Below are 21,262 nucleotides of genomic sequence, written 5' to 3' on the forward strand. Positions count from 1 at the left end.
ACAGTATTTACTGATCAAATTAGAGATGCGAAATTTCCAGAAATTTTGAACCGATGGCAGGGGAAAGGGGAGACATTTTCAGAAAAATAGGGAACTATTTAGAAAAACAGGAAAAGTGCAATAACAACACTCATGCTACATTTCAAACTGAAAGTCATTTTGGAAATTTAGGAACATAATATTCACTATATATACCTTTGGCATAAAATTATAATATTTGATATATTATAAATATAGTTTGTTCAGTATATAATTACACATTGAATTTCCTTCATGAAATTTTATTTTTTGCTACAAGTGTAGCTACAAGAACAGTAAGGAATGTTTGAAGTGGGAACTGACAAAACTCTGGTTCTGCCAATGTGAGGAGCAAACTCCACAAAAACAAAACAAACAAACAAAACCCCTGAAGATAACAACTTCAGTAAAACAGAGAAAATTGTTTTGTCTCCACTAGTTCTTCACAGTGTAAAGTAGACATAACCATCTCATTTGAATACTGTTTACAGTAACTGATAGCAGGTCTCCAGGCTTGCAGGCAGGAATTCTTCTAACATTACTTAGCGTTGTCAGGGAATGAGCATAGAACATTCAGCATGCATTCATGCTAACAATGATATACAACCTCTCCCACAAGATTCCAGAGTGACATAAATTAGCAGAAGGTCAGCAGAACAGTAGTTCTAACCAGTAATCTAAACACCAAATCTAATTAATCTGGGAAAGGAGTTACATAAATGAAACGGTCCTGCTTAGAGTCTCCACTAGCCTCATCTCTCTAGGAAGTGGGGCAAGTAATGGGGTATAAGATGATGGACACAGGCTTTAAGCAGGTTCATATGGGAGATACGCTGGCCCTAAGTCATTTAAAGTTTTACAGCTGAAAATTAGCCTTGAATTGGTCTAGGAAACATATAAAAATACAGCAAAATTGTTTCAAGACTACTGTTACATGGTCTATAATATGCACACCAAGTAAGATTTCTCCCTAGCAAACGTGTGGTTCATCTACAATGGTGCAAGGTGCCTAATGCCATTTATTATTTGCCCAACACTCTGCTGGTCTGATCTAGTCATAACTGCTAAAATTATGTTATGAGCTACAGTACCTGCATTTTATGGCCATTTGCAGTCAGAACTAGAGGTCAACTTAATTTTCACTTGTTTCAATCGCAGCCTTTGATAATCTCTGATGGACTTGCAGGGCAAACAAAAGAACCATTAAAAGGGTGTTATGAAATCTAACCAGCTGTGCTTGGGAGCATGTGTTACAAGAAGATAACAAAGCCTGATTGTGCGCTTGTTTTACTTTCTATGGTACAACACATCTCCTTTGCTCTGATGCCAACAAAGTAGTTTCTGTAAAGTGTACGGAGTCTACAACAATATCACTTTCCATTGGGGTAAAAAGAACTGCAAGATCAATAGATAAATTGACAGTTATAGGAATACAGAGCCCCTTGCTATCTAAAAAGGGTGAAATGGAATGAAGGTATTGCACTCAACATTACTGTCCTTTGTTTCCGCTTACAAGATTTAAATGAAGCTGGTATTTGGACAAGGGAAAGCAACAGGTCCATTCCTCATTCTAGGATTTAAATAGCATACCAGGATTTTATTAGAATCATTGAGACGACTCTTCAATGCAGGTGCAAGTTCTCCTATGTTTGGCTGTATGAATTTGGCTTCGTTGATGATGCTTGTTACTTCATCGAGACCCTCCTTTCGGATTTTCCAGTTTTTATCGCCAATTTTAGACACCAGTTCAGATGTGATCTTATCACTAAAAAGAAAAGTTAACATTTTACATTTAGTTTCCTTTAAACAGGAAAGAAGAAACTGTAAGTATCCTATAGATTAACAATGATTATAAATAATTCAACTTTATAAAATATGCTGGAGAAGAACATAAATTTGCATGTCTTAATGGTAGAAAGAAGAACTGTCAGCACAACAAGCTCCAATATACCTGATATCAGCTCTCGGTAGGAGATCTACAACATCATTTCCTGCATCTTCCTGTTCTTCTCCTTCTTCGCCATCATCCCCACTGACAACAGTATTGCGGGAATTGCCTCGAGTTGGAGCAGGTGGTGTTTGGCCTTGCATCTGAAATAGGAAATAAACACATATGATATGAATGGAGAAAATTATAGACATAGATATCAATAGTAGTTAGGTGGTCGACCACTCCACTTTACATGAACTGGAAGTCACACAAGTTATAATCAAAATATGTTTTGTATATGTCCTGTAGTAGCCTAATTTTGGAAAGAAGTCATTACATGAGTAAATTTGGAATTAAATACTTCAGTATTTAATTCTCCTCTAGCTGTGATTCAATGGATACAAGACCTCATTTGCTTGCAACATTTGGAAGAGTGGTATACAGACATAATTCACAAATGGATTACTTTGAAACATTTGGTCTGCTCTTATTGAAATAGATGAATAAGTCATATTTCTTCTCACCTCCACCTTTTCAATATTAGAATATTCTAGTACATAACTGAGATATTTATTGTGTATATTTATACTATACATAAATATTAAAATTTTAAAAGTTATGGTCAAAATGGGAGTAGTGTGTCAGCTATGGGCTCAGGATATAAAAACAGGTCTACATGAATTAAATTGTTCCTTGTCTCAGTATATTATCCAGATAAGTGATCCAACACATCTCTCCAATCAAGTAACAAATTAGCATTAGCACTACACTGTGATGACTTAGTGCCATTCACATTAGTAAACACTATCCTAAAATGCCTGGCTTCAACTCATTCTAAAATGACCACCTGTTCATGTACTTTTCCAAAACAGTGCCTGAAGAAATCACTCCTCTATTTGAAAGCACTACCAGTAATATTAGCTGAAGTTACTAGGCTGAAAATGCTCCAATGCACTTGCAGAAGATTTCTAGTCTTACTTTTTCAAACTCAGCATCTATTTGTGAAAGAAGAGCAGGTTTTTCATCTTCAAAGAACATCCGCAAAGGTGGGCCGACATACAGATACATTACACCTAATAAGGTAATAGCAGATGTTCTCACAGCCTACGAGAGAGGAAAGAGAAACACTTAATTTCAACTACTCAGACAGTGTTGGGATCTTAACTTGAGGAGACGCTTACTCACAGGATTTGTCGCTGCAAGAGCAGTCTTAACATTGCTGATGAAAGCCTTTACATTCAACCTGAGAGAAGAAAACACAGAGATTAGCTGAAAGCAGCACATTTTTATGGTCGTAAGACATGCTTATTCTACAATAACACATAAGAAAGAAATTCATGCACAAAGTAAAGACACACAGTCTGATGGAGGAAGCTGAAAAGGACATGTCTTCTTTACAATCAGATTATAATTGTGCATAGGACTGATCTAACTCTATGGCAGAGATTACAAACATCTGGCCCTGTACATTTTCAACATAGAAATCCTAACTGTTCTGGATGGCCCTTGTGGTCTCTTCCAACTCTATGATTGTATGATCTAGCATGGTCAAATGTAACAGGTTGTGAAATTTATAGTCCAAAACACCTAGAGTGCCAAAGGTTCCCTATACCCACGCTCAAAGTAGCGCTTCTTTAGACTACAGGTGAAGGCATATATGACAGCAAGTGCATCTACAGAAACACATATACATTTTAGCCCATAGAAAACTGGTATGATGGTAAGAAAGCCTGTATCTTGTTTTTACTCCTATACAACTGACTTTGTGCAAATTCAATCTAGCCCTTCTCTACAGGAGGCTAATTTTGTGCTAAGGTCTTATTTTGTCTGAACTGCTTCCATATTCAAAATGTTACCAACAAGAGAATATGTAATGACACTGAGAATAGAACTACTTGCACACATTCCACCTTTCTGGGACAGAATACCCCTTGTTGACAGCACTGCTGTATCCATTTTAAAGAAACTGTTAAGCAACCCCACTCCCCACACAAAAAACTGCATTACAACAGCCCCTCTATATTCAGCCTTCAGTCAAGAACTAGATCTTAGTCACTTCAACTGAAACCTAGAAATTGATTGTACAGTTTTTCCTTCTTAAAGATACTTTACTCTCACAGATGAAGCATGACCCTTTTAGCCCTGAAGGTGGAGATTCACAATAGAGGAAAGATCAACCTTGTATGAACCAACATAACATATGAATTATGAAACCAAAATGAACTACCGAGGACAAAATACAATACCCCTTTTCTATTTGTCTTTTAGAGCTTATTCAAAAGTGAAATACATACAATTAAGTTCATAGTTATCTCATATTACTGATGTTTGTATCATTGTCAGAACCGAGCCAAAATGCAGATTCTCATACACACATCTTACAGTGCCAATTAGGAAGGGAAAATACAAGGAAAGGAATGTTGCTGCTGTTCAAATCTGAGAGAACAGCGGGATTTTCCCACTTTCAGTTCGAATGAAGAATGCACAGGGTAGAGGAAATCCCAATGCTATTTTTGATCTCAGACTAGACACAGCAACAGGATTTCTGACCCAAACTATTTAGATTTCACACGAGGAACACAAGCAGCATGGGGGTTGGGGATGCTTGGCACCTCCTCTGTTGCAGCAGCCTGGTTGAGAGGTATCCTCTTGCTTGGAGGTTCAACTACTATATCAGTGATGGCGAACCTATGGCACACGTGCCAGAGGTGGCACTCAGAGCTCTCTCTGTGGTCACACGTGCCGTCGCCCCAGCACAGAGTTTGCCAGAATTTGTTACTGAAAAGCCAGAGGGACATGGCACTTTGCAATAAATAAGTGGGTTTTGGGTTGCAATTTGGGCACTCGGCCTCTAAAAGGTTCACCATCACTGTACTATATGGACTCATCACAAAAGGTTTTCAGGTCCAGTTACTGTAATTTACAGTTAATCTGTTAAATGGCACATTTCTGTATATTACTCTATTTTATTATGTAGAGATCATAGAATCATAGAGTTGGAAGAAACTAAAAGGGCCATCCAGTCCAACTCCCTGCCATACAGGAACTCACAATCAAAGCATCCCTGACAGATGGCCATCCAACCTCTGTTTCAAGATCTTTAAAGGAGACTCCACCACACTCTGAGGGAGTGCATTCCACTGTCGAACAGCTTACTGTCAGCAAGTTTCTCCTAATGTTTAGGTGGAATCTCTTTTCCTGTAGCTTGCATCCATTGTTCCATGTTCTAGTTTCTGGAGTTGCAGAAAACAAGGAAGTTGGCAGCAGGAGCTTTTGTAGACTTAAGTCTACAAAAGCTCATTCTGCCAACTTCTTTCTTTCTGTTAGTCTCATAAGGTGCTAGAAGAGCTTTCTACACACTGATTCTACAGACTAACACAGCTCTATCTTTGAATTCTATTTCTTAAATTCTTTTTAAATGGTTTGATGTTGTTTTATGGTCTCTTATCCTGCCCTGAGATCACCAGATATAGGGCAGGATAGACTTTCCCATCTGAGATCAGGATTCTCTGGGCCTCTCTCTGGTAAAAGGAAAAGGGGGGAAAGGATGTGGCAGTGCTAGTTAATATCACAGGAAGAGTCAGTCTTGCACTCAGACCCCATGACACCATCTAGTTGATTGGCTTTAGTATCATGGGTAATCCAACCTCTTGGACCAACTGTTTTCACCATCCTTTGTTCTTCTCTCAATTTTTCAAAACTTACCCCGCAAATCCAAACTCTCTAATTGCATTTGATAGCCAGTTCAATGTTTCCGACTGGTTCTTTGGATTCTTTTGAGAAAAGGCCATGGACATCACCTAGAATAAAAACAGAAGATTTTACTTCTTTTCACAACTCCTCTTGATCATCAGGAATATACGAACATCTAGACAGATGTTATAGAGCTTCCCCCAAAAAAGAAAAGAAAAAGAAGCTAGTGGCATCACTATGGTTGGTGTCACCTGGTGCAGTAACTCATGGTATCATTCACCCCCCCTCCCCACTGACCTCTTCCCATTTCACACCATACAGAATCCTTAGTAATGCTTTTTTGCACTAATTGTACTGGTAAATCTTAATTCCCATATGCCACAGAATGTCATGCTAATCACTGTGACATAAACAACTTGCAAAATTAAAATATTATACCATCAGATTACAATATCATATGCACAACCTAAATGTATTTACATATATATAGTGAAGTTTAGGTCAAAATGTGATGTTTTTAAAGAAAATTTTAAAATTCATTAAAAAAAATTGAATTTTGAAATTTTAATTTTAAAAACTTCTGGGGTCTCTCCTTTCTTGCCCCAATGAGTTTTACCCTACTCCAACCATCTCTTAAAGCAGGGAAGCAGATGAATACCATAGTTTCTGCCCAAAGGTAAGTATATGAGGAGCAGTGGTGTCATACACACCCCTTGGGGTGTCAACTGGTGCGATCAGCACCCCCCACACACCCTAGTGATACCACTGAGTAGGACCAAGTACATAAATGATATACATAGACCATTCTACAAAAATCTTTGTTGTTTTACCATATTGACAGTTTCACACACCTGTTCAGCAGTCCAAGGCAGTTGACAGGCCTCTGCTATGGATGTCAGTGCTTCTTTTGCATTGTTTCCACATTTCACGTCACCAATCTTATCCACAAGACCATCCAGCACGATCTGAGCAGAGGTTTTGGAAAAAGTTCCCTTCTGAGCAACCAAGGCAACTATACGAAGCTTTATCTGCATCACCTGCAAAAGTAAAATTTAGGGGGAAGCCTATGAATAGCAACATCTGAATAACAGAATACAGTATAATTTAAGAAGCTTTAAATGTCATTAATATTTAACTGATCAGTCCACTTAAGCATTTGCCTCATAGCTTGCCATGCACTTTCAGGTCTGAAATAGACCTGGTTGGTTCTATTTAAATTTTCTAATAGTTATTAGCATTTTAATTCATACGATGCACAATGAGCCAAATATCCACTCCACCCCACAACCCTTCCACTTTTGGAATATATCTGAATGAAAAACACAAGAAAGCTGTTGATCAAATCTGCATTCTTGTGCAGATTGCTGGCCAAATTAACCACCCAGCAATCACATGGAAGAAGAAGGTCCAGGTCTCCTCTCCACATCCACAGAGAATATGGCTGTAAGAGAAATGTCCTTTCTCTCCATGTGAACAGCAAAAAGCAAAGACAGACTTCAAGGTATCCAGGGAGGCCTGGGGTCTTCTCCCCCTCAAAACTGGCTTGGTGACTAATTCTTGGGCAAACTCAGCTAGTTAAGGGTTTATTTGTTCATTTTATGTTGAAAGCAAAGATCTTCAAACTTTTCTCCATTGGATTCTTTAATAAATGTGTTGAACCAAACTTGGAGCAGATTTAATTCCCTTGGATATTCAGGGGATTGGCTTCATCCATGACACTGGTCACACTAATCTTATTTTAAATCTGTAAAAGGGAGCTCTGAATAGTGAACCTATACTTCTCCATATACTTACAAGCCTGATTTCCTCACATAGTTAGGGAACTAAACTTCTTCAAAATGCAAACAATGGTGGCAATACTTCTAAATAACATAGAGCAAGTTTGTTGTACAGCTTATTTTACCTCACAAGATTGGGAATGTGTTTGAATGTTTTACTACAACAGTATCATTTTCATTCCTCAAGCTGGGAGTGCACAGAACAGTACCACCTCTATTCAAACAAGAGGCAACAGAACACTATACTATGTTTTGTTGCAATATAATGGGTTTGTGTAGAATGGGACACTGTAAGAAATAACATCTGATGTACTTTTTTTTGATGTAGCTGATTAGTTATAAAAATTATTGCAGTTAACGCTACAGCTTTTCATGGGGCTTGTTGTATTAAAAGAAAAACAGATTATTGTGTTACCTGAAAGTTGGTCTCCTTCCATCCAGGTTTTTTTGCCAACATCCTTACAAGAGCCTGGCAAGGCATTTCAGCTCTGTCCATCAACTCAACAGCCTTAAAGGTTGAGAAGACAGTCATTATCCACAGAAAATGCAAAGTGATCCTCAGAACTGTAAACACAACTGAATTGTCTTTTACAAAACCAAATACGTTCTAACATATGCTCAGGTTACAATCAGGTCTCTATTTGACAACCACAGAACATATGATTTCTGTTGTTGTTGTTGCTGCATGCCTTCAAGTTATTACCAACTTTTGGTGACCCTAAAGTGGGTTTTATGGTTTATGTGTTGGTTCACAGAGCAGTTTTCTAACTAGATACAGCAAATTAAGACATAACAGAAAACAATAAAAACTGCCAATGCCACTCTAGAATTTGTTTCTAGAATTTTAAAAAAACAATAAACAGGGTAGATGTGTTCTAAATGCTATAGAATAGAGAAAGAAGGTAATAACGGTTGACCTCTGCTGAAAATTTCACCTCAATATTTATATGTGCACTTACTGAACTGAAAAACCAAGGTGTACTCAGAATCAAGAATAAAAGAAAAAGCTGTCCAAAGACAGAAAAACATGTGTATGAAAAAGGGTAATACACACAGCAAAACATTATGGGGGATGGAAGGGAAATACCCAGTACTGTCCAAGACAATGGACAATGAATGAGAAGATATTCTAAAATAAAAGAAATTTTTATGGAGAAAAATGCAGTTAATCTAACTGAAGAAAGATGTTTGGGTTTCTCACACCAATTTCAAAATTATTAATTAAAAAATTCACCCAGAAATGTAGGAGGCATAATACAATTCCAAGATTTTCTGTGAGCTGCAGAATAAGTTATAATAACTACAAATGTGTGTGTGGAGGCACAGACTACTTTTCTGCTTTAGAATAGCAGATTAAAAAGATCATAATCACATGATTACCTTTTGAAATTCTTCCATGCAAGCAAGTCTTTCTTTCCAGTTGCCACTGTCTAGCTGTTGCAGACACGCGGCTGGAAGAACAGCCGAGGCTTTCTCCTCACACATTTCTATCTATTAGCAGAAAGAAAGGAGATAAAGAGTTTGTGTCTCCAATTTTTTAAAAATAATATTCAGTACCTACATACGAGGTAAACACATTTGGGTACTTTTCAAAAGTACACATTTTAAAGTCCTATCAAGATACTCACTGTAATAATAAATATTAATATTTGACATAAAGTTCAGTACATCAGAAAATTCATAACTTAGTTCTTAGCATAGGATACTGGGGCCCAAGTGTGGGCCTTGCACCTGCATGCATCCCCCGAAGTTTCTTTTTAGTGCTCTCATCTCCACTAGACTCCCCCTTGGACATAAAAGGGAATCACCTCTCCTGGAAGCCCCCAGCAGGAACAATTCACCTTTTAAATAGAATGCAGGTCTTTCCTGCACTGTTTAAGAAGATAACTGGGGTCAAACCAGAAATAGCTCCATTCCTGGTTGTTCTGTTTCTATTTTTGCACATTTTGGCAGTCAGTGTGGCTTTTAGAGTATCCCAGGGGAGAAAATTAGCCCCTGTGCCTGGAACAATTGCCCACCTATTGAATACATACATTTATATTTTATATTTTTTTAAAAAGGGATCAATGTTTTGAGATGTTGCCACTTTTCCCATATTTACTTAGTCCTCCCTTTGAAGTTATGATCTACAGCCTTTCATCCATTATGCTAAGAGATCTGTAGTTGACTTCCACTTAATAGTTAACCATGAATCTGGCTGTTATCCAGAAAGGTTAACAGTGCCTTACTATGCCACCCTGATATCCTACTCTTGTATTCCAAGTATATTTTGATGGGGCTATTTAGGCACTGTGTATCATGTTTTGAGAAATGCACAGAGAAGGTACCTTGATTAACAAGACTTCCATGCCATCTGTGAAATTAACACTATACTGCAGGAACACTCACAATGCATTTCTTAAAAGTTAAGGGATATTTTACCTTTAGACCTTAGAAACCTGCTGTAAAATGTCTCACACTTTCCCTTTTATTATGGCTATTAATAAGTACAGGTTGCTCACCTGTAACAATGTTTCTTCGAGTGGTCATCTGTGAATTCACACAAATGGGTTTATTCTGCGCCTGCGCAGCAATGCTCGGAAACTTCTAGAACAGTGGTTCCCAACCTGTGGGTTGGGACCCTTTTGGGGGTCGAATGACCCTTCCATGGGGGTCGCCTAAGACCATTGGAAAACACTTATTTAATTACAGTTATGAAGTAGCAATGAAAATTATTTCATGGGTTTGGGTCACCACAACATGAGGAACTGTATTAAAGGGTCGTGGCATTAGGAAGGTTGGGAACCACTGTTCTAGAATCTCTGGGCAAAAGTTAGTTTGCAACCTTTTGCAACTTTTTGGCGGTAGCTCCGCCTACCCAATATATAGCCCCTAACAGTCCTGCTCTTCTCCAGTTCCAAATGAGCCGCGCAAGGTGCGACAGTAAGGCTAGAAAAGTGAGCAGGACACTGAGGGGAAGGATGGGCAGGTTTGTGTGAATTCGCAGATGACCACTTGAAGAAACACCGTTACAGGTGAGCAACCTGAACTTCTTCATGGTCTCTGCTAATCACACAAATGGGTTTAGACTGACAAGCTTAGATCAGTGGAGGAGGGAGTGTCATGACACAGGTTGTCAAATTGAAACAGTAGAATTTATTAACCAAAATAAAGATGTGCATATCAAGTGCACTTATCATTGTCATTTGTCAAACATGCAAATAGACTATAAGTCAACGCAAACCAGAAAGCAACACTGCCCTCCCAAAGGCTGCATCTTGTCTGGCCCTGGTGTCCAGCCTGTAGTGCTTGATGAAAGTCAACAGCTGGGACCAGACAGCAGATGGCCGAGAGGTAGCATTTGATAGAAGTCAAACAGAGTCCTGTGTCTGCTGGGGACATTAGGAATTCCAAGATTGTCTGGACCAATGCTTGGGATGGAAGGATGTTTCTGTCGTGTAGAAAGGCAAGAAAGTTGTCCCATTTGTAACAGTAAGACTTCTGTGTTGAAGGCTTCTGGGACGCCAAGAGAACATCTTTAATGTTGTTCGGTAAAGATGTCAAAGCGACATCCTCCATGCTACCAATGGGTCTCCATATCAGGATAAAGAACAAGACCATTGTGCAGGGACAGGTCAGGATGGAACTCCAGTCGGAGGTAAGTCCCTTGGGAGAGGTGCAGCAGAAGGGCGAACCAGGACTGCCTCGGCCACAACGGAGTGATCAGGATCATGTCAGAGTGTTCTGATGACATCTTTGCCAATACCTTCGTGATGAGAGGAAAAGGAGGGAAGGCATACAGCAGTCCCTCTGTCCACTTGAGCTGGAAAGCATCTCCTAACAAACACAGAGCATGGGTCCGAGAGCAAAACCTAGGACAGTGTGTGTTGCGTGGTGAGGCAAAAAGATCGATCATCGACTGTCCCCATAGTTGAAAAAGAAGGACGACCACGTCCGGATGGAGACACCATTCGTGGCACGGATTGGAAGACCTGCTGAGCTGGTCTGCCAGATCATTTTCTTCTCCCGACAGGTGTATGCACTGGAGAAGAATGTTGTGGTTGATGCATGAGTCCCAGATTCTGAGAGTAATGTCGAGCAGGGTCTGAGATTTCGTGCCACCTTGTTTATTGAGGTAGTTCATGATGGTGGTATTGTCCGTCAGCAAAAGTACTACTTTGTCAGAGAGGAGTGATTGGAAGGCTCTGAGTGCTTTCTCCACCGCCAACATCTCCAATGCGTTGATGTGAAGGCGGCTTTCTGGTACTGTCCATCTGTCTTTTATGGTGAAGTTCAAGGTGTGGGCCCCCCAGCCTTGAAGAGAGGCATCCGTCGTGAGAGTGATGTCTGGCTGTGGGCAAGAAGAAAGGCATCCTGGTGTACACACTGTCTTTGAACTTGTCTTGGAATGGTCAGCATCTTGGAGGGGGAGTCCCACACGGGATCGAACACAGAGAGAAACCAGGATTGGAATGGTCTCAAACAGAGCCTCGCCCAAGGGGTGACAAGGGTGGTTGAGGCCAGATGTCCCATGGCTATCTGGATCAGATGGGCCTGTATGTGTCTTCGAGGAAGATATGCTTGGACCACTGAGGGAAGGGACTGGAACCTGTCTTGTGGCAGGTATGCCATGGAAGTCTCGGAGTTGAGGATTGTCCCAATGAATCTGACCTGCCTGGAGGGGTTCAGATTTGATTTGTCCAAGTTGACTTTGAGACCAAGGGAGTCCAGGAAGGACAGAGCAAAGTGTACGTTCTGAAGCAATGTATCTTGGGATGGAGCCGTGAAAAGCCAGTCATCCAAGGAGGGAAAGACTGTGATTCCCTGTTGGTGGAGGTAGGAAACTACCAGTGCCATGCATTTTGTGAAGACTCTCGGAACTGTGGAGAGACCGAACGGCAGGACTCTGTATTGGAACATCTTGGTCCCAATGGCAAAGGTGAGGAACCTGCAATGGTTTTCCCAGATCATAATGTGAAAGTAGGCATCTTTCAAATCCAGAGTCACAAACCAGGAATCTTTCTGTAAGAGTGGCAAATTGGAGGCAAGGGTTACCATTCTAAAATGGCGATTAACAATAAAGGTGTTTAATTGATGTAAGTCCAAAATTGATCTAAGTCCAGAGTCCCTTTTGGGGACAGTGAAATATTTGGAAAAGAAGCAGTATTGAGCCCTTGACAGGTCTACAGGTTCAATGGCGCCTTTTGTCAAGAGTGTGTACACTTAGTCAAGAAGGGTGTCTGAGGGTGGAGAGAACAGCTCTGATGGGTGGGAGCTCTTCGAACTCGAGGGCATAACCCCTACGAACAATGTCTAAGACCCAAGAGTCAGAGGTGATAGAAGCCCAAGTGTCAAAGTATGGCTTTAACCTATCTCCGAAGATGGTGACTGAGTGTGCGGGAACACTTCAGTATCTTTTCTTGCCTTGAGTATCCTTCTTCTTTTAGCCTTGTTGATATCTAGGCTGAGAAAGTTGTCGGCGATCAGAGAAGGCAGAAGGAGACTGGGATGTATGATGCTGAGGAAGTCTGTCCTGAGCTTGGTATTGATGCTCATGTTCTTGGTACAGTCAATGTTGGTTTGGAGGGTACCAAGGGCATTGGGACCCATATCTCTGACGCGGTGACCATGTCGAGGATGAGGACATGCCATGCTTCTTTGTTGCTGTTTTCATTCTGTAGCGGAAATAGGGACATTGGCTCTTACCTGTGATATGTCCATTACCAGTAGATAAGATCCTCACATCCTGTAGTTTGGGTTATGCTCCTTCCACTCACACCAATAGGCAGGAAGTAAAAAAGAAAGACCTTCTGGTGACCCCACGTAGGTGGAGCTAACCCTAGAAGGTCAGTCTTGTCCTGCCTATCACTCCAGTAGGATGTGTTTGCTGTTGCTCTGCAACTTCTTCACTACAGCCACTCCAGTCCTTTTCCTTCTCTTTGTTTCTCTTACTGCCTTGGAAGCATGAGGAAAGATTTAATATGGCAAGGGCCTTTCATCAATCTCTTGGCTGAACAACCCAGAGTTGTCGAAGGGCATATCCTCTATGGCCAATCTGGCCTGTGGAGTGAGGCCAGAGAAGCGAAGCCAAGCATAGCGTCTGAGGGCAATGGATCCTGACAAAATCATGGAGGAACAATCAGTAGAATGTCTAGCTGAGATTATCTGCTGTCCCCCAACCAGGTGAGCTTCATTGCAAAGGGCAGCAACAAGCCTCTTCTTGTCATCAGGAAGCTCATTGATGGTCGGGTCCCACTTTTCCATCAAGAGCTGAATATAGGCCCCCATGCATGCAGCATAGTTGGCAATTTTCATGTCGAAGACTGCAGAGGCATAAAACTTTTTGGCCAAACCATCTATCTTCTTGCTCTCCTTGTCAGCCGGGGAAGAAGATGAAGGGGAAGCGAAGGTTGTCTGTGACCCTTCCACAATGGCTGGGTTAGGCTTTGGATGTTGAAAAAGCCAAGCTGGCCCAAACAGTGTCACCCTACAGAGGTTCTCTATCTTATGTGACGTGGATGCAATCATGGCAGGAGTGTTCCAAGATCTCTTAACAATCTTTTCCTGTGATGGAAGATAGGCTAGAGATGGAGGGGCTGGAGCACAGCCATAGATTATTTGTTCTATGGGATCGAGCGCATCTTCATCGGTCTGGGAGACCTCTAGGCCTACAGCGGATGCCATCCGGATGATTCTGTCGGAGAATGACCTGACATCATCTGTGGGAGAAGGAGCATCAGGCTCGCCAAATCTCTGAGGAGATGCAGATCCGTCCTCATCAAAATTAGGTGTAGGAGAGTGTGACCGGGACCGAGAACGAGACCGCATGAGGCGTCAGTCCGAGGAGCCTTCAAACTGAGGCAAGATGTCCCTTGAAGGGGTCAGACGCCTCTGTTGAGAGTCTCCAGTGGACCCTTGTTATACGCGGGGTTTGATTCCAAGATCCCCCATGTATAACAAAATCCATGTATGCTCAAGTCCCATTAAATATAATGACATAGCAAAATGGCATCCCTTATAAAAAATGGGAAATCAAGGTTTGATATTTGAAATTTATACTTTTTTAAACATTTTCAAACTGTGTATGCTTGAATCTGTGTATAAAAAATCCGTGTATAAGAAGGGCCAACAATATCCCTATGAGTTTGAGACGAGGGCATCACTCTGGTCAGACCAGGCAGGTTGCGGCGGAAGTGTGTGGCATCCACGGGCAAGAAATATTGTCTGGTTTGATGATCATAGACCAGATCAGGGTAGAGGTCGAAAAGATCACAGTCGGGTTGGTCATGAGCTTGGGCCTCGTCGGCTTCTGTCCTGAGTGCGGCCCGGTCTCTACATGGAGGAGAACAGGACCAAGACCTAACCCTTTGAGCAGGGATGGGGGATCAGAATCCGGAATCTCTCCTTGCGATTTGGAGCTCTGGTCAAGGTTGACAATCTGCAGATCGTCATCCTTCAAAGTCAGATGGCTTGACAGAAGTACTCTTGGTTTCAAGGGAATCGGAATGGACGCCGACACCACAGTCGGAGTGGCCGTGGGCCTTGAGTCTGGCGGGGGCGCCAAGACAGTGCTGGAAGGGCCCTTACGACGGGATTTTGCCACAGGGGAGGCAGATCTAGCTCTTTTAGTGTCTTGATTGGAGAGGGAGGACTTGGAGGATTTTTTTTGTCTCCATGTTTCCTCTTGGAGGACTTTGCAGCGTCTCCAGGCAGATCCTTCCCTGATCTTAGGGATTTTTCCTTTGGGGCCACCGAAGTGGACAGCCTCATGGAAGGCTCTGAGAGAGGAGCCGAAGTAGAGGCTGAAGAAGGTTAGCGGACTTTTTCACAAAGGGAAACCTTTAACTTCTGATTCTGAGTTTTCAAGGCCTGAGTGGTCATGGCCTTACAGGGAGGGGGGGCAATCCCTAGGGATATGTGTCTCCCCCAAGCAAAGGACGTATTTATCGTGTCCGTCTGAAATTGGGATCTTAACCCCACATTTGGCACATCTTTTGAAGGAGGCCATGGTCAGAGGGGTAGTCAAAATACTGTGGTCAAGCCGTAGATTGATAACAAGGTCCGTAGGATAGTCCGTGAGAGTGGTCAAGAACGATTCCTTGGTCAGAAGTCCAGAGATTTTCACAAAAAAGGCCGATAGCAAGGTAAACCAAGCTAGTGAAGTTCCTCAAGCTGCTAAGCACAGCAGAATGAAGGAACTGGAGAAGAGCGGGACTGTTAGGGGCTATATATTGGGTGGGCGGAGCTACTGCCAAAAAGTTGCAAACTAACGTTTGCCCAGAGATTCTAGAAGTTTCCGAGCATTGCTATGCAGGCGCAGAATAAACCCATTTGTGTGATTCGTAGAGACCACGAAGAAGAACTATGTATTTAACATTCAAAATAGAGAAACAATTTGTAAGACTACTTTTTAACTTTGGGTTCTCACATTTTCTGTTACTTCACTTGCAATGTTCGAACAAGATATGTAACACTTCAGTGCAATCTGAAAGAAAACACACACTTACCATTCTCTACTCTTCTTTGATCCATCTACATCCTGGCACCCTTCTTAGGCACACTTAAAACTGAGGTGTCATAATCAAGTTGACTTGCTCTTTAAAGGCAACCTAAGGCTGCTTAGAAATATAACATTTGTTCAAGAAGAAATGTTGACCATGCTAATTTTCTGTCTTGCTCTTTGGAAATACCACTTACAGCAAAATGAAATAGTTCTCAATCTCCACACTAGCATAAATGCATGCCTGATGAGAACTAAGCAAAAGATGTACTTTGAAACACAAGTTTTTGCATTGGACTCCAACATGTGATGACATACGTACTGAGAGCTCTGGTTCAAATATCTCCTTTACTTCAGCTCCTTTCTTGCCTTTTGTTCCAGCAATTCCTGCCCCTCCAGCTGCGATTTGTTTACCCTTTTTGGATGGGCCACCAGCCTAACAGGGAAGAGAATAAACTCTTTAAATCTAGTAAAAGTCAATACACATTTTCTAGAAATCAATTTCTAAGAGAAATGTTAGTGGAAGAGAGTGAAGCATCACAAAAAGATCCTTCCACCATCCAATATTTGACCATTCCCATTCCTCCTCGGACCAATTTATTCAACAGGGTTTCTGGATTCTCAAGAAACTCTCAGGCTGCTGGAGATAAAATCATGTAGAAGAGTCACCTACAGCCTACCCTCTTCTGGGTGATTTCTCTCCATTCAGTCTATTCTAGTTTTTAAGAATGCAGACAGACTGCAACTCATAATTTGCATTTTTTTATAATCACAGCATTAAACAAAAATACTGTATGCACTGATATACATTATTACAAATTTCTGACTGTCCCAAGTCTACTCAATCAAAAAAAAAAAAAAAAGGTTTTTCTAATACCGTCAGAAATCTTTGCTGGAGTAGGCCTTTGAGCACTATTGGGAGTTTACTCTGCTTGGCTTCAAATATACAGTTCGCCCTTTCTTTACACGGGGGGGAGGGGATATGTTCTGGACTCCCCCGTGTAAAACAAATACCGCCTATGCTCGAGCCCCATTTAAATGAATGGGGCTTGTGCACGTGGCGGTGCGCGTGCACCATGGGCACACACCCCATTCATCTCTATGGGAAGCACCACCCCTTCTCCCTGCGCAACTTTCAGTGTATGCAGAAAGCCGCATATGACGTGGGCACACTGTAAATCCACCCACACAAGTGCATATTGTGTATTTCACTTTGTTTTAACTGTTGATATATTTTACATATTTATCATACAACCTTTTTAAGCTCTTAAGCAGAATAAATGCATGAACATGTGATCTATTCTTTATATTAACAGAGGAAGACCCCTATTTTGAACTGATTAATTTTTCATACCTTAGCAGCAGGTGCCTTTTTCAATGGACCAGATTTGGCTAAATTTTCTTTTGTATCTTTGTCCCCTGCAGCCCCTGAAAGAACTGGAGCCTTCCCAGCAACAGGCTTGTTCTCTTTTCTATCAGCTCCTCCACCAACTTTACCACCACCAGCCAGCTCTACTTTTTCAGCACACTCTTTTATCTAGCAGACAGAATTAAGAGATCAAAGGCATTACAAGAAATTGTCAGTATACAATTCATTTCACCCTCAAGCTTTAACCATTTGTATTAGAGCAAAAATAACAAGGTCACAGTGCTTCACCTTCTTCTGTTGTCACTGGATTGCTCTATTTCTTTTAAATTATCACACACAATCTCTTAAAAGACACAAAACTAGGAATCCTATATACAAAAACATTAACTAATCAAAGACTAAGACAAATGTATTCAATACATATGCTTACTTACAATAGTATGTTATAGAAACTAAGCTTATACAAGGTTCATAAAACTGCTGATGGAAGCTCCAGAATCCCAAAACAATGCTGTCTAAACATCTAACCCCAGAGGGAGGTTCTCAAATTTTTCATGTCCTCCTCCCAGGGTTCCAGCCCCACCATTTGAAAATCACTGGTCTAACCCATTCTAAGCCCATCCCCAATGCTGTTGTATTTCAATTCTGTAATGGTCTGAAAGTTCACTGTCAAATGCAACTTACCCGGTCAAGTTTCAGTTTGTCCACATCTGTCAGGAAAGGATTCACAGCTTTCTCACCTGCCACCTTCAAGGCTGTACCCAAGGCTTCAAAGGCTGCATCTCTAACTTCAGGAGCTGAATCATTAATATGCTGCAGCCAAACATAACAAATATTCATCTAGATACATTTCTAGTTCACACTAAGCATAAAAGGTTCTTTTCTAAAGCATTCAAGCACTCAGAACTGTACTAAAATGGAAATTATGGCACAGTACAGATGGCCCCGCCCCTTTTCCCACTGGATTGGGGCCAGGGTAGCCTCACTGGCCCCAATTCAGAGTTTTTCCAGGCCACAGAGAAGCAGCAAAATGCCGCTTCTCTGTGGATTGGAAAAGGGGTGTCCATGGGGCTTCATGTCCCGAGACATCCCGGGAACCATGAGGAGAAAGGGGCGGATATCCTCAGGATCATTCCCGTGGCTGTGTGGTTGCCGTGGAAATTATCAGCTCCCAAAAAGGAGCTCCGTTTTGGAGCTCCTTTCCGCGGTGCAGCCAGGCCGCCATAAGCGGCCTGGGGTAGCGCAGAGACGTCACACCCACGCCGCACCATCTGGACGCAGCGCGTGCATGACATCATCATGGCAGTGCCCGTGTGGATGGGGCACCGCCATGATGCAGCCGCTGACACATTTTAGGGTTAGGGACTGTGCGGTTAGTGCACAGTCCCTAATGCTAAAATCGCCACAGCCACACCCCTTTATGCCTGTCTGTCTTGGGCCTATATTTAATCATTTTGGTTCTTACCATTTGCCTAAACTGTTAAGATTCTTTGTAAACACAACACAGTGAGCCAATGCAAACAAAACACAGGTGACATAACAATAATGATGAATTATGCCAAATGGTTAGATTCTTCCCCCTTTAAGCTTCTGAACTAAATTTACAACTATTAGAACATTAAGTGTCCCGTCCCCTCAACCATTAGTTTCTAAAGGGCCATGATAAACTATGAAAAAAATACACAATGTATCTGGTCTCCAGAATGGCATAGAAGCCTGAAACTGAGCTCTGTGAAAGTGCTGAAGCAGATAAGATTGGAAGTTAAAGCAGGAAAGGTCCCTCAAATGGAAGACAAGTCATTCCATGAGACCAGTCTAAAAAATAAGTGTACTCCTGGATAACCTCACTCAGTGAAAGAGAAAGAAGGAATGCTTTTGACTTTTTGTTTGTTGAGACTGTAGGTACAGGAGAAAGAAGGAATGCTTTTGATTTTTTGTTTGTTGTGACTGCAGGTACTGGTGTTCTATAGCCAGTATTGTAACATGTCCTTTTCAGCAGAAGCAAAGTAGTAACCTGCTTCTTGCATACACACTTCTACTTTTTCACATACTCCTAAAGAAACTGATCTATAATCAGTCTTACCTCTAAAATCCACTTTGTTAAACCACTTTCAAGCTAAACCAAAGACACAAAGGGCAACTGTGGTAATTACAATGGAGGTCCTCAGCCAAGCTACTTAGGCTGTTCATCCTGTGGGCATGAAAGCACAATTCCTCTACCACCTCATCTTCTTTCTTCTGCCTCTAGATTTAGAAAAGTGCCAATTCCTCTACCAGACTGAAACAAAATTCTTGTATAGGTTTTATTTTTTGTTGAATTACTACAGAATAGTTATATCATGCTGCCTCCAGTCCAAAATAGACCTCAGCAACACATTTTCTTTTACCTTGAGAAGAGCAGCACAGAAAGGTTTGAGAAGTGCCTTGGGAAGGGTAGAAGGAGTGCAGTGACTAAAGCTTCTTGCAATGAAGAGGGATGTCTGCTGCTTGATGGTTGGATTTTTGTTATCCATCACAGCCAATATATCCTCACTGAGGTTTTGTAATGTAGTCTGAAATGGTTGAATAAAGGAATATAGTTTTAGTTAAAGAAAGGCCTTCATAGTCTTGTTTAAAACATTCATCACCATGCACTTACTGTAAGGAAGATGGCATCAATGGCTTCTTGCAAGGCTTGCACCACCTGCGGCTTTTTCTCCTTGAACTTCTCTAGGATAGTTGGGACAACCTATAAAATGTTATCCAAGTGTTAAAGCTAGGAATTTTAATTCCATTCTGTTCTCTACCTTATATAGAATCGTAGAATCGTAGAATCAAAGGCGTGTTACAGACCGCCCGTTTGGGGCGGCCTGTAAGCGGCCCTTTCCCTGCTGTATCGGGGCCTCGGCTGCCACAACGGCAGCCTCCGAGGCCCCAATCCGCCACTTTCCAGGCCGTGGGGAAGCAGCAAAAGGCCGCTTCCCTGTGGCCTGGAAAGGGGTGTCCTTGGGGCTTCATGTCCCAAGGACACCCAATGGCGGCAGGGGGGAGGAGAAAGGGGCCGCTCGGCCCCTTTCTCCCTTGCGTCCCTGGCGCAGCTGTCTAAAGGCTGCACCAGAGACGCAAGCCTCAGAAGGAGCTCCGTTTCGGAGCTCCTTCTCGTGCTGTGGAAAGGGCGCTCTAGGCACCCTTGCATGGCGTGACGATGTCACGTACGCGCCACCTCGTTTGGAGGCGGCACGTTTGTGACATCGTAATGGTGGCCCCCATGTGGAACGGGTGCTGCCGTACTAGGGTTAGGGGCATCACAAAGTGACGCCCCTTTCTAACCCTAGTAAGTCCCCAGGACGTACTTTTATGCCCATCTGTAACGGGCCATAGAGGTGGAAGAACCCAAAAGGGCCATCCAGTCCAACCCCCTGCCATGCAGGAAATCTTAATCAAAGCATCCCCGACAGATGGCCATCCAGCCTCTAAAAACTGCCAAAGAAGGAGACTCCACCACACTACAAGGGACAGAATCATAGAATCATAGAGTTGGAAGAGACCACAAGGGCCATCCAGTCTAACCCCCTGCCATGCAGGAAATCTCAGTCAAAGCATACCCGACAGATGGCCAGCCAGCCTCTGCTTAAAGACCTCCAAAGAAGGAGACTCCACTACACTCCGAGGGAGTGTGTTCCACTGTCGAACAGCCCTTACTGTCAGGAAATTCCTCCTAATGTTGAGGTGAAATTCTTTTCCTGTAGCTTCCCCAAAGAGAAGGTTAAGAGGTGATATGATAGCCCTGTTTAAATATTTGAAGGGATGTCATATTGAGGAGGGAGCAAGCTTGTTTTCCGCTGCTGCAGAGACTAGGACCCGGAACAATGGATGTATGCTACAGCAAAAGAGATTCCACCTCAACATTAGGAAGAACTTTCTGACAATAAGGGCTGTCCGATAGTGGAACACACTCCTTTGGAGTGTCATGGAATCTCCCTCCTTGGAGGTCTTTAAACAGAGGCTGGCTGGCC

At 42.1% G+C, this 21,262-nt stretch overlaps 1 protein-coding gene across 8 annotated transcripts in view; it reads right to left on the bottom strand.

Moving 5' to 3' along the window:
- Nucleotides 1–21,262, bottom strand: part of CKAP5 (cytoskeleton associated protein 5) — a 105,492-nt gene that overhangs the window by 43,775 nt on the left and 40,455 nt on the right. For all 8 annotated transcript variants that reach the window (XM_089521568.1, XM_089521563.1, XM_089521564.1 and 5 more), the window contains exons 10-22: nucleotides 19,906–19,995; nucleotides 19,655–19,819; nucleotides 17,952–18,080; nucleotides 17,253–17,435; nucleotides 16,221–16,334; nucleotides 8,800–8,910; nucleotides 7,835–7,927; nucleotides 6,493–6,678; nucleotides 5,654–5,748; nucleotides 3,134–3,191; nucleotides 2,927–3,052; nucleotides 1,970–2,109; nucleotides 1,609–1,783 (exon numbers count right to left, since the gene is read on the bottom strand). In XM_089521568.1, the coding sequence (XP_089377694.1) occupies nucleotides 1,609–1,783; nucleotides 1,970–2,109; nucleotides 2,927–3,052; nucleotides 3,134–3,191; nucleotides 5,654–5,748; nucleotides 6,493–6,678; nucleotides 7,835–7,927; nucleotides 8,800–8,910; nucleotides 16,221–16,334; nucleotides 17,253–17,435; nucleotides 17,952–18,080; nucleotides 19,655–19,819; nucleotides 19,906–19,995 (1,665 nt within the window). The remainder of the gene's footprint in view (nucleotides 1–1,608; nucleotides 1,784–1,969; nucleotides 2,110–2,926; nucleotides 3,053–3,133; nucleotides 3,192–5,653; nucleotides 5,749–6,492; nucleotides 6,679–7,834; nucleotides 7,928–8,799; nucleotides 8,911–16,220; nucleotides 16,335–17,252; nucleotides 17,436–17,951; nucleotides 18,081–19,654; nucleotides 19,820–19,905; nucleotides 19,996–21,262) is intronic.

Source organism: Sceloporus occidentalis, unplaced genomic scaffold (genome assembly GCF_023333645.1).
Source record: "Sceloporus occidentalis isolate IW3139 unplaced genomic scaffold, rSceOcc1.0.p SCAF_4, whole genome shotgun sequence".
Lineage (NCBI taxonomy): Eukaryota > Metazoa > Chordata > Lepidosauria > Squamata > Phrynosomatidae > Sceloporus > Sceloporus occidentalis.